This window comes from Psammomys obesus, unplaced genomic scaffold (assembly GCF_907164565.1).
Source record: "Psammomys obesus unplaced genomic scaffold, mPsaObe1.curated_primary_1811, whole genome shotgun sequence".
In the NCBI taxonomy this organism is placed as follows: Eukaryota; Metazoa; Chordata; class Mammalia; order Rodentia; family Muridae; genus Psammomys; species Psammomys obesus.
The window spans coordinates 17,196,455-17,210,630 of record NW_026585689.1 but is presented as its reverse complement, the minus strand read 5'-3'; the positions used below and the strand labels follow the sequence as shown (position 1 = coordinate 17,210,630).

Sequence of the window (14,176 nt, the reverse complement as noted above, 5' to 3'; positions counted from 1 at the left end):
ATATATATGAAGTAGAGCAGACCAGGAAGAAAAGAGAAATAAAAAAAATAAAATAAAACAGAATAAACTGAGCCGCATTCATCTAAGATATTCAGATAGGAACTTGTTACTGTGTCGTGCAGTTAGATGAACATGATTATTTGACTAAAGCCTGCCCTGTATGAAGAATTCTTAAGAACTCTCAATTTTGGCCTATGGCAGATGAAATATTTGATTATATGAAAATGTAACTATAGCCAAATTAACATTGAAAAGTGGGGAGGAGGGAGAGTGTGAAATTAGGGAGATTCGTGTGAGCCTAATCTACAGCCTCCAGCTCCATAAATACTAGAGACAAGATACCTGAATGTTGAGTCTCTGTTCTCAGCGTGATTAGTACGGTCAATCTGCCAGAATCTAGAATAACACACCAGTGACTGCGTTCTCAAGGAAGAATTGTCCAGCTGGCCTGAACTGCGATCCTGTCTGTGGAAAGCTGTCTTAATTATGCTTCTAGCTGTACTCACACCCAGCCTAAAGTGGGTGGCATTAATCTCTGGGTTCTGGACCCGCACCTTATGAAAAGGAAGACAGTGAGCTGAGCGCTGGCGTGCCTGCTTTCACTCTCCCTCAGTGGTTAACTATGAAAATATACTGCTTCAATTCCTGCTGTCTTTACTTCCTTAAAATAATAGAGTGAAATTGTGAGCTAAAATAAACCCTTTCGACGGTGATTTGTTTGTGGAAAGGTATTCTTATCACAGTAACAGAAGTGAAACTAAAGCAATGAGGCTGAAGACAAAATATCTGATTCTAAAAATCAACTCAGAGACACTGATTCTTAAAAATACCTAAAAGGCAAACAAATAAGAAGTATACTTGGATATTATTTGGCAGTGGAACACTACGCTAATAATTTAGATGAAATAGGTTATGGGCCTTTGTTCTTTTTTAAAAATCTCTTAAAATTTCATTTATTTATTTATTATTTATTTATTTATTATGGTTTATTCATTTTGTTTTTTAATACTTTTTAATATTAATCACAGGTTATTTACTTTGTATCCCAGCCATAGCCCCCTCCATTGTTCCCTCCCAATCCCACCCTCCCTCCCTCATCTCCTCCCTGCCCCTTTCCACTGATAGGGGAGGTCCTCCTCCCCTTCCATCTGACCCTAGCTTATCAGTTCTCTTCAGGACTAGCTGCAATGTCCTCCTCTGTGGCCTAGCAAGGCTGTTCCTCCCTCGGGGGGGGGGAAGGGAGGTCAAAGAACCAGCCCATTGAGTTCATGTCAGAAATAGTCCCTGTTCTCCTTACTAGGGTACCCAGTTGGATACTGAACTACCATGGGCTATATCTGAGCAGGGGTTCTAGGTTATATCTATGCATGGTCCTTGGTTGTAAAAGCAGTCTCATAAAAGACCCCTGTGCCCAGATATATTTGGTCCTTGTGGAGCTCCTGTCCTCTCCAGGTCATACTAGCTCCCCCTTCTTTCATATGATTCCCTGCACTCTGCCGAAGGTTTGGTTATGAGTCCCAGCATCTGCTTTGATACACTGCTAGGTAGAGTCTTTCAGGGGCCCTCTGTGGTAGGCTCCTATCCTGTTACTTGTTTTTTCCTACTTCCAATGTCCATGCAATTTGTCTTTGCTCAACCATGTTTGTAGCAGCTTTATTCGTAATAGCCAGAATCTGGAAACAACCCAGATGTCCATCAACGGAGGAATGGATACAGAAATTGTGGTACTTTTACACAATGGAATACTACTTAGCAATTAAAACCTAGGAAATTATGAAATTTGCAGGCAAATGGTGGGATCTAGAAAAGATCATCCTGAGTGAGGTATCCCAGGAACAGAAAGACACACACAGTATATACTCACTTATAAGTGGTACTAGACCTGTAAGATAGGATAAACATACTAAAATCTGTACACCTAAAAAAGATAAACAAGAAAGAGGACTGGGGTAAGATGATTAATCCTCACTTAGAAAGACAAATGGGCCTTTGTTCTGAAACCTAGCATACTGCATTTGTTTTTGCTTTTCATTTTGAAACGATAGATTTTATTGAAACTTTTTAATGTTTAGAGAACACAATTTCCTGTGTTTATTAGACACATCAAAGTATATTATAGAGGTATGTTCTTTGGTTGCTACCAGTTAAGAGTGCTGATGAGTATCTGTTTATCATACATTTCACATGTAGGTAAGCCAGTGATGATTGTGACAGAATACATGGAAAATGGCTCCTTGGACAGTTTCTTACGTGTGAGTAATATATTGTATGTACAGTATTTATGTGTCCATATGATAGTGTGTATATAAATATACATACTGACAAGTGAGTCATAGAAAATATTATATATCTTTTAATATTGCACTAAGTATTTCTAAGTACTTGTCAAAATTTCAAGTAAAAGAGAAATAGGCTAGGATTACTTAGCAAAGGGAAAATAGTAAAATTTCATCTTTATCTTGTATGTCCAAATGTGAAAGGTTTGTATTTTAGAACATTAAAAACATTTATGTTATTGGATGTACTGATGAGTTTGATGGGGTTCTCCCTTTTGCTGAGGTGCAGGGGAGGGGAGAATAGGAGAATGAGGGAGGGGCTTTTTCTCTCATCATATTTTATTTGATTATCTGTAGGTCAGGGTCAGCCCAAACCATAAAAATTAGGACAACAAATGTTACTCACGATTATTTATAATGATTATTAATTTTTTTAGCAAGAGAAAAGAATACAATTTCAATCAAATAGCTATCAGCTTGGAATAGTCACACTGTCTGTTTAATATTTTTGTCTTGATATTAGCTTTTGAAAGAAGCTCAAATATTGTACAAAGATCAAGACAATCCTAGTTTTGAACTGAATTCTGAGTATATGATAGGTACTGGGTAATGCAAGCACTATTGATGTTATGTTAGCCTTGTATTCATTTGTCTACAGATAATGGTGGACTGAGATGCTTTTAGTTAAAATATGCAAAGTCAGTAATAAAAAAATGTTGGCATATGAGATTGTAAAGTAAAAGGAGCATATTTTAGACTTGATCTCAAATCCATTTCAGAAACACGATGCCCAATTCACGGTCATCCAGCTGGTGGGGATGCTCCGTGGGATAGCGTCAGGGATGAAGTACCTTTCAGATATGGGCTATGTGCACCGGGACCTTGCTGCTCGGAACATCTTGATCAACAGCAACTTGGTGTGTAAGGTGTCTGACTTTGGACTCTCTCGGGTACTGGAAGATGACCCAGAAGCTGCCTACACAACCAGGGTGAGTAATGAGGATTCCTGCCACCTTTGTTTTCCATACCGTAAATGTGTGGGTGTATAAACAAATGGAAATGATAACCTCAAATCATGTGTCAGTTATGTTTTCCATAAATGTACACTTCTCTCAATAATTAAAATAACATTTACTTTGTGAAAAATGGATAGCTTGTATTTATATAAAGCCAAATAACAATTATAATTCTGAAGTAACGTACTTGGCCTAATAAATCCTACTCAAAATGGCAAGGTTTCTACATGCTAAAATTATTGACATTTTACTCACTATTTTTGAATGAGCTGTCCTTAACAGGCAGGTTTGATATATTCTCTGGGTTCTTATGATACTGCGTTGTTTTTCAAACTTTTAAAATTAGTATCCTCAATAAGGATTTAGAACTTTAAAAAAGGCCATTCTTAAATTGATTCTGAGGCATTTTTATCTTTAGCATATATGTTCTGAATATATAGCTATGTGTAGCAGGTTTTCTTTATTAGTGAATATATTTCTTGTAGAGTATTTTTCCTTTTAGATGAAGAAAAATATTAACCTTGTAGCTAATTGAATGTGTTGATAATAAGGGCATCATCTATGAACACCTGAGGAACTCAGAAACATTGGTTGGTTAAACCATGGTCTCTCTTGATGATTCTCTGCTCTCTAAATACATCAGCTAGTACAGGTTCTAAAATAGAGCATCACGTTTCTGACTACCTTCTTACCCAGGAGAAAACACATGTAGCAAAGGATAATATTTACTAATCATCGCAAGAATTGACCATATTCTTCTCACTACACCTCTGTCCTCTGATGATGTCTCTTATAAGCTTTCACAGCTCTATAAACTTCAAACAGCCCAGAAAAAAACTATCCTTACTTGTACTGTCCAAGTAATAATGGTCATATTAAAAAGATGCATCCAGTTTTAATAAAGCATATCTAATAGGAAACATATATGTGAACTTATTTATAATACAAGCTAGCTCTTGAGTCAGGCTCTAATTTCTCTGTCACATATAATTATTAAATACGAGCATTCTTGATTGCAATTCTATTATTGATCCTAGAATACTCAAAGGAAAGACTTCTGTAGTGGGAAGTGGACAGTGTCACATATGTGATAATATGCTTTCTGGAGATTCACTTGTGTAACTGCTCAGAGCTTCATTATACTAGTTGCGGCTTTGTTAGGACTAGAGAAAGTAGAGGACCATTTATTTGTCTTTAAGAAGGAGTTGCTGTATCAATTGTCTATATTCTTATGTTGCATTTCTGAATAAAAATTCAAGAGAATTTGTGTTGAAGTTTCAGGGTCAGAAGATTCTTGCCAACCACACCAGCCAACCACACCAGCCAACCACCATTCCCTTCTGGCACAGTTACTCAAAGTAGTTCAGTGTTCATCCTTCTACTCCTTTGGAGCACTCTCAAATACCCATGGGGTTCCCAGCTTCCTTCAGAGAAGCATCTGCATGTCTACACTAATTTGGAAATCATTGACATAATCTCCAATAACAAGCTTTGTTTAGTACAGTAATTTTATGATTTACTCTTAAGATGAGTATGATAATAAAGTCACTGGACTGTTATTTTTTTTATGTAAACACATCAAAATATCTGAGTTACCAACCTAAGCAGTTGTTTCTGGAGAATAAACTGACTGAAGAACCACTGTTAAGCAAAATATGAGAGCATCTCCTTTCAAAATTTAAAGCTAGAATGTGTCAAGTAACATTAATGAAATTCAGGAAATACCATTCGGTATTTCAATGTATTGACTCTTCGCCATTGCCTTTCTGGAACTGTTGCCTTTAGGTAGAAATAAATCAAACAAAGAAATCATGGACCATTGGTTCAGTGTTGTCGATGGAGGGTGTCTGCTGGTCCCTTTCCTTTTCAAACATCTCTGTGAGAGGCATGCAATATTTTTAAAAAGTAGTGAAGAAATCGTATCAACTAATTTTGTGTTTAAAAAAAAAAGACCTTATAGACTGGACACATAGCTCTGTAGGCAAGAAAAATTGCTATACATCCATGATGACCTGAAAGCAACTCTCACTATCCATGTAAAAACCTAATTCATATGTACATAATTTAAATAATAAACAAATAAAATGTAAGGAACTTCAGCTGGAACGTGTAGGCAGTTGAGAAGATGCTTTATCTCTAGACATACCACCTATTTCTTTGTACTGCTCTTTTCTATGTTCATATATATGTGAACATATATGTATGAATGTATTATGAATGATATATCATATAATGATCCCCCTTTATGTTCTCAATGGTGTTATAAAAAGTAGGGGTGAAACAGTCATTTGCATGCCTGTGTGATTCTATTTTCATAAAGATTTCAAGCTGGAATCACCTATTTTCGAAACCCACATCCACTTATTTCTCTTTACTTTTCACTCCTGAGTTATGCCAAAAAATGCAAATGTTGACACTGCACATTATACGATATCATCATGAATCCTCTACCCTCTGAAAAATCCCATTTCAAACTCCTGGGATGTTGCAAGTGAAAAGGTTATAAAGTTTTAGTGTTATTATGAAAATAGTTTCAAGCTCACACACTCCCTGAACTGCTCTTGGGATCCCTACATATGCCTGAATGACACTTTGAAGACAATTGCTACATGTGCTTTATCAGGAAAAGTACCTTGAAAACTAAATAAATATCTCAGTAGTCATTCAATGATATAAATCTAAATTATGATGTAGTTTTATGTGATATGATATGTTTTAAAGAGCTGTTTCTAAAGCATAAATGCAGCTGCACTCTGCCTTCACAAATCATACTGAAAGCTCCAGGATTTCGTTTGGCTGGTATGATTGGAGCATGCAGCCCCAGATTTATAAATCCCAGAGAAGTTCTGTTGTTGAGCAACAAAGAAAAAAAAAAAAACCTCTTTCTATTTTTTTCAACACTTCATGTTTTCTGTCTTCTTTGTTTTGAACAGTTCTATTGTATGATTTACTCTAAATGAACCATGTTAAGAAGCAAGAATCTAATCATGTAAGTTGTGCTCTGACCACCACATTCATGAGCAGTCCATGGCATGTGTTCTATGCCTTTTGCTCTCTCTGCCTCTGCCTGTCCCTCCCTCTTTCTCTGTGTGTGTGAGTGTCTCTCACACACATATGTACAAACATATGCATGCTCATTCACATAAGTATGTACACTGATGCCTATACACGCATATACTCATACATACTATACACAAATACATATTTACACAGATATACACATGCATGAAAACACCCAATGAAGAAATATAATAAAAGAGCCACATTGCCTAGAACTTTGTGCCACTGAATAAGTTTTCAATATTTATTTGTGACATTTCGTTTTCTTATTTATTTATTTTATATGATACTTTTTACTTTAGCATTTTTTGTATGTATGCCATATTTGCATGTGTCTCTGCCAATTAACATTCAAACAGAACCCACAATTTCAATATATCAGTTTTGAATCTGCTGTTACATAAATGGTTCCCCCTAGAGAAAGGGAAGACTTTTACCTATCTATATGCCAGAGAGTCAGGCAACCTATTTCTTTTCACAATCTCAATGATATTAGGCATAGAACTCTTTCATGGACTGTCTAAGGAAACTTGAGAAACCGGCTTTCTTTTGAGTCTATCATCCATTGTTACATCATTTTCTCTTTACTTCGTTCTGACATTGTATACTGAGCATAACCAATCAAATTTTAAGCTTGGTTGAGAGCATCCCATCTTTGGTTATAAAGAACATTTTATGTCCTGTAGATTTTAGATTTAGATCCAAACACAGCAATATTGTGTTTGGCTTTATATTAACTAACTTCATTTTAAATGAGTAAAAATAATGGCTAATGCTAAAGAATTTATCTGTTGTTTTTTTTTTTAATTTGCTCATAATACCTCCATTGTAAATGATGAAAGTCTAATGTTTTGTTCTTAAGAAGTTCTCAACTGAAAACTGATAACATCAAAAGAAACATGATACAAAACATATTATATAGATGAGTAATATAAGCCATATTTCATTTACTCAAGAATAAAATAATGTGAGAACAAAATATCTAAGTACTGTTCTTTGTGTGCTGATAATAAATACCCAAACTAACTAAAGGGAACCAATGCACAATTACCACCCATTCTTTTGTACTGGGTATAACAAGTCCTATGTGAAACTTCATGAAATGAGGCCACTTACTCATACCAAGTCTAAATGATATGTTGATGTCAGTTATCAATGTTGCATCAAAAGTTGATAAGTGACCTTGAATATTTCTGACATTTAGGTAGTATGATCACTTCAGCCTGGGAAAGATAAATCTATCTGTATTTATGTGATGGAAAATCAAAGCTGTAATTTGGAAGTGGAACACTGAGTAAGGAAACTTTCTTGAAATGTATTTAAAAATATTATCTACAGTCCCTGGAGGACTAATTCACAGATTTATTCAATAAATTTGTGGCTATTGTGTTCCCGACACAGTTCTTGACTGAGAATCTAGAAGTGAGCAGAGCCAGGATCTGATCTCATGGGTTTCCACTCTCCGTAGTTCAGATTGGGGGGTAAACATCAATCGAAGAAAGCAGTTATATCGGTGGGATGGCTCATTCATTTTCTTTCTTCCCCTTTTCTGTTAGAGGGACTAACCAAGTGTTACTCTGTAGACCCACTTGGCCTAAAATGCACTGTGTATATTTGTATATAATATTTTCATTTCCTAAGAAGATCTGTCTGTTCCCTTTAGTCCCTTACTCTATACCTGCCCTCTGTGCTTCTGTGGATTATTGCTTGGTTATCATTGACTTCACAGCTAACTTTCACATATAAGTGAATACATACTAGGTTCGTCTTCTTCTGTTTACTTCACTAAGAATGATTTTCATTTTTTTTGTTCCACCCATTTGTCTGCAAATTTCATGCTGTCATTTTCTAAAAGCAGATGGCTAATACTTTATTGTGTAAATGTACCACATTTTCTTTATCCTTCTGTTGAGGGACATCTAAGTTGTTTCCAGTTTCTGGCTACTCTGACGAGGGTAGTAATGAAATCATTCAGCAAGCATCTTTGTGGTAGGATGAAGTATTCTTTGGGTATATTCCCAAGAGTAGTATAGCTTGATCTTTAGTAAGATTGAGCCCCTCCCCCTTCCTGAGGAACCATACACTGATTTGTATAATGGCTGTGAGTTCATACTCGCAGGAGCAATGTATAGGATTCCTCTTAATCCATTTTCTCATGAGCATGAGATGTCACTTGCTATCTTGGTCTTAGACATTCTGACAGATGTAAGATGAAATCTCAAAGTATTTTTGATTTGTATTTCCCAGGTGCCTGTGGATACTGAATATTTCTGTTTCTCAGTTATTTGAGTTTTTCCACTTTTAGAATTCTTTGGTTAAATGTGTACCTCATTTTTTTAAAAGTGTGTAGTTTGTTTGATATTTAGCCTTTTAGTTCATTGTAATTTTTGGATATTAACCCTCTCTTTGATTTGTAGTTGGTAAAAATCTTTTCTCGTTGTCTGAATGATTGTGTCCTCTGCCATGTGAAATCCTTTTAGTTTCACAAGGTACCATTTATTAAATGTTGACCTTAGTACCTGTGTTACAGGGTCTCTCCAGAAACTCTTCTCTGCGGCCAGCATGTAAAAGGTTTTCCTTTTTTTTCCCAGTTTCTCTTCTCTCAGGTTCAGTGTATTTGATTGCTACACTGTTGATATCTTTGTTCCATTTGGAGTTGATTTTTATACAGTTAATAAGTACATATCTGTTTGAATTCTTCTTCTACACGCAACATTCCAGCTTAATAAGCTTGTTTATATCTAAACCCCATTTTTAAATTGGGTCATTAGTTTTTCTTTATATATTTAGGATATTAGCCCTCTAACAGATGTATAGTTAGGATTGCAACTGAACATTCTCCTATACCTACTAGGAGAGGAAAGGAATCAGTTTTCTCCAATTGAGCCACACTGAACATATAAACCACTTCAGGACAGGCCCCATGTTCAAAATATAATGGGCTCCATCGACTTTTTAATATATTTTTTTCCGGTTACAACTAGATGTGCTGTTTTGTTTTTCTTTTGGGGGGTGTATTTTATTCATTTTCCTGGGTTTGGGAATGTTTGTTGTTTTAGTTGATTTATTTGTTTTTTTTTTTGAGAAATATTTTTAAAGTTGGATGGGTATTGAGGAAGAGAGGATCCAGAAAGGTTGGAGAGGGGAAGAATATAATCAAAATACATTTAAATTTAAAAATTGTTCTGAGTAATAAAAATAAAATATAAGTAAATCAAAAAACAAACAAATAATGCACTATGTAGCTTAGGTGGGACCAAATTTTGTATCTTCATTCTTCAGTCACCTGGTTTGGTTTTGTAGGCAGGATAAAGAATACCATGCTCTAAATTGTTCCTTTTCATCACCCTTAGTACACTGCAGATCCATATGCCATCAGTTCTACCCATTGTGACGTTTGACCCGTTGCTAACCTTACTTATGAATTTACTTTGCATTTTGAGCAGTAACTCATTAAGGATATGCACACACAGGTGAATTGTCAACATGATCTCTATTTCTCTCTCCTTCTCTCCCTCTCTTTCTCTCTCTGTGTTGATTTCAAAATCCTTCCAGAAGTATCTCAATGGAGACGAAAAGTCTATCATTACTGCTTCACATTTGTCAATTTTACAGTTGCTAATATTAAATGTGTGAGTCTTTTTCAGCTTATATACTGTTTTTAATTAGTGGAATGATTTAATAACTAATCTTATCTTATGAATATTTATTATTTCTGAAATATTGGATATGCCACTATGACTTATAATGTTGCTCCTGTGTCATGCATACTATTGCATCAAAATTGCTAAACACTCAGGTTTTCAGAAGAATTTTTGTAACATTTTTGTAAATTATAGTTGATGCATAAAACATTAAAAATACACATTTCAATGTGGTTTCAACTCATGCATACATATGTAACATTTGAACCAAATATTAAATCATATATGATTTCTCAAGGATTTATTATTTCCTTAAGGTAAAAACCTTCAAAATTATTTATCTTTGCTTTTTTAAAAATATGTACAATACATGGTTGTTTCTTTGTTTTTTCAAAAGTCTCTGTACTGTGCAACAGCATGCCAGAAATTCTTGCTCCAATCTAACAGTAATTTGTTACCTGGTGATCAAACTCTCCTGACTCTTACCACCCTCCTCATTTTCTCCCAGGTCTCTGGAAATCCCTGATCTACTCACTTTCATAAGAGAAATATTTTGCAACTATGCATATGAGTGAGACTTCACATGCTTGTCTTTGCTTATTTCCAGTTCCATCCATTTTGACCCAAATCACAAAATCTTCCCTTTTTTATGAATGAACATTATTGCAGTGCCTCCTCACCTCTTTTCAACCATTGATTTTTTTTTCTTTTGCTAGATACGTAGGTGTCTTCCCTTTCATGGCCACTGTAGATATTGTTGCTATTGACACAGAAATGCACTATGCCTTTGCCATAATTATTTTGTTTCCTTTGTACAAAAAGTCAATAATAGAATAAGTGAATCTATGGTTATTTGAATTTTAATTTTTTGAGGTTCCTTTATTTTGTTTTCTATAAAGACACTATCAATTAATAATATTACCTGCAGTGTGCAAAGATTCTCTTTTTCCTATATTCCTGCTTGCTATTGTTATGTTTAGTATTTTATTCTTTATAATATGTGTGATTATAACTACAAAATTTCTCCTTCCCTTTCTTCTATCTAAGCCCTCCTGTATGCCCCCTTCTCACTCTCCTTTATTCTTTACAAAGTAAATGTGTTTACAGTGGGGATGATATTGAATCAGCACTTTCATTGGAATTTTCTAGATGATCCATGATGTTGAACATTTTTCTATATATGGGTGCTATTCAGAAATTATTTACTATTTAAATCTATTGCCTCTTTTCAAGTCAGGTTAAATCTTTTTTTTTTCTATTTTTTTTTTTTTAGTGTTAAGCTCAGTATTATTATTATTATCATTATTATGGTGATTATAGTTATTATTATTATTATTTACATTTATTAACTCTGTATCCCAGCTCTATCCCACTCCCTCATTTCCTCCCAGTCACACTCTCCCTTCCTCATCTCCTTCCTGCTCCTTTATAAGTCCACTGATTGGGGAGGACCTCCTCCCCTTTCATCTGACCCTACTTTATCAGATGTCTTCAGGACTGGCTGCAAAGTCCTCCTCTGTGGCCAGGTTAAATCTTATTGTATGTTTCATACATATTATGGTATCAAAACTTCTTGTCAGATATATACTTTGAAAATATTTTCTACCATCTTGTGGGTTTTCTCTGTACTCTGTTTATTGGTTCCTTTATGGTGCAGACTTTTGTTTTATTATAAGTCTGCTCATCTAGTCATGCTTTCACTCTCTTTCTTTTGGAGTTTGCCTAAAATTTCTGTGGTAGTTCTAAAGTTCTAATGTACCTTTCCATATTTCCTTCTAGTTACATTAGAGTTCAATGTTTTGTACTAAATCTTCACAGTACAATGAATTTGTAAATGGTGATAAATGGGCACGTGTTTCATTCTTCCTTCTGTAGATATTCAGTTTTTTCCACAACCGTTCATTCATTGAAAAGATAGTTCTTCCTGTAATACATAGTCATACTATAGTTGTCATAAAACATTTGGCTGTAGATGTAAGGATTTGCTTCTGGGCTTTCTGATTTGGTTTCTTAGTTCTGGTTCTGTTTTTATGACACTGTAATATTTAAGTGTAAAGAAAACGAATTGTGGCTCTAGCGAGATGGATCAGCAATTAATAATGCTCATATGAATATGCCTCACCTCATTGTACACACAATTTAAAATAATTTTAAATAATTCAAAATCAAATTAGGGATTTGGTTTATATATAGTACAACATTTGTCATTTAAAATTTAACTGAATTTTAGAAAGAACTGGAGTCACATTAAGTTATACTTAGCATTATTCATTAGGTTTTATGATGTAATACCGGTATCCATATCCCATCACATTACCTAACTTTTATATTGTTTTTGTGAACATCTGGAAGGGACATAAACATTACTTACTTGGGTTCTAATTTTTGCATCCTTAGAATCATTTGAATGTGAGTATTCTGCTGTCTATTAACAAATTCTTAATTGTTTTGCATAAAGTTGAAAAATCTCAAGAGTTCAAGGGTGGGCTCCTGCGTCTTAAAGAGCCATGTGTGTCTGATCGCTCATGGCAACCAACATCTGCTGAAACTATCTCTCAGTGGCAGGCAGGAGCTACTTAGGATTAGAATCGATGTTTCCTCTGGGATGTGCTTCTCCTTGGAGTGTGCCTTATTGTTTACTGTAGTGAGTGAAGCTGAGTCCCTCACATCAGACAGATGCTAAGACCTTCTGCAAAGTGATTTATCAGTGCAGTTCTGCTTTCAAACTGAGAGGCCAATATTTGTCTCCATGTTCAGTGCTCAATCACTCTGGTTTACTCATATTAACCCTCCTAGGTCCTTTGTCACTCAATGTACAACCAAACAGAACTCACAGGCAAGACATAGGAAATGAGAATCCTCAGTATAGTTCTTAAAACAACAGGGAATTATTTTTGCAAAAAGAGGTAGGTAGGTAGACATACAGGCAGACATAGATAGATAGATAGATAGATAGATAGATAGATAGATAGATAGATATTGTACTTTAGTATCCAGGCATTGTGTTTCTCCTCAGAAGTCAAAGCTGAGACTATGCCTCTTGCAGCAAATGAAGTGACATCAAGTAAGCTCCTGGAGAATATAATCATCAAAATTGGCCAAGTGTCTTATTCAGTAGTTCTCAAACTGTGGTTGTGATCCCTTCAATGGGTCACATATCAGATATCCTGCAAATTAGATACTTATATTATGACTCATGAAAGTAGCAAAAATAGAGTTATGAAGTAGCAATAAAATGATTTTTTGGTGGGGCTTACTACAACATGAGGCACTATATTAAAGTGCCTCAACATTAGAAAATTTGAGAACCACTGGTATGGAAACTATCAGACTTAAAATTTGAATTCTTAAAAATCTTGACTTTTATAATTTTTTATAATTTCTTATTTTTTATTATTAGTTACATTTTATTAATTCTATATCCCTGCTGCATCCCGCTCTCTCATTCCCTCCCAAACCCTCCCTCCCTCCCTCATCTCCTCCCTGCCCCTTTCCAAGTCCACTGATTGGGGATGGCCTCCTCCCCTTTCATCTGACCCTGTTTTATCAGGTATCTTCAGGACTGGCTGCAAAGTCCTCCTCTGGGGTTTAGCAGGAATGTTCCTCCCTTGGGAGGTGGGGAGGTCAAAGAGCCAGGAATTGAGTTCATGTCAGAGACAGTCCCTGTTCCCCTTGCAATGGGAAACCAATTGGTTATTGAGCTACCATGAGCTTCATCCAAGCAGAGGTTTCTAGTAGCTTTATTTGTAAAAGCCAGAACCTGGAAACAACCCAGATGTCCCTCAATGAAGGAATGGATACAGAAATTGTGATATTTTTACACAATGGAATACTACTCAGCAATAAAAAATGAAGAAATCATGAAATTTGCAGGCAAATGATGGGATCTAGAAAAGATCATCCTGAGTGAGGTATCCCAGAAGAAGAAAGACACACTTGGTATATACTCACTTATATAGTCCTATAAAGATATGATAAACATAATGAAATCTATACACCTAAAGAAGATTAAGAAGAAAGAGGACCCGGGATAAGATGATCAATCCTCACTTAAAAAGACAAATGGGAGGTACATTGGATATAGGAGAAAACAAGTAATGGGACAGGAGCTTACCACAGAGGACACCTGAAAGACTACCTAGCAGTGTATAAAAGCAGATGCTGAGACTCATAACCAAAC

General features: G+C 35.3%; 1 protein-coding gene across 2 annotated transcripts in view; it reads left to right on the top strand.

Moving 5' to 3' along the window:
• Epha3 (EPH receptor A3) overlaps positions 1 to 14,176 on the top strand; it is a 350,488-nt gene that overhangs the window by 307,262 nt on the left and 29,050 nt on the right. For both annotated transcript variants that reach the window (XM_055593082.1, XM_055593075.1), the window contains exons 12-13: positions 2,191 to 2,252; positions 3,056 to 3,265. In XM_055593082.1, the coding sequence (XP_055449057.1) occupies positions 2,191 to 2,252; positions 3,056 to 3,265 (272 nt within the window). The remainder of the gene's footprint in view (positions 1 to 2,190; positions 2,253 to 3,055; positions 3,266 to 14,176) is intronic.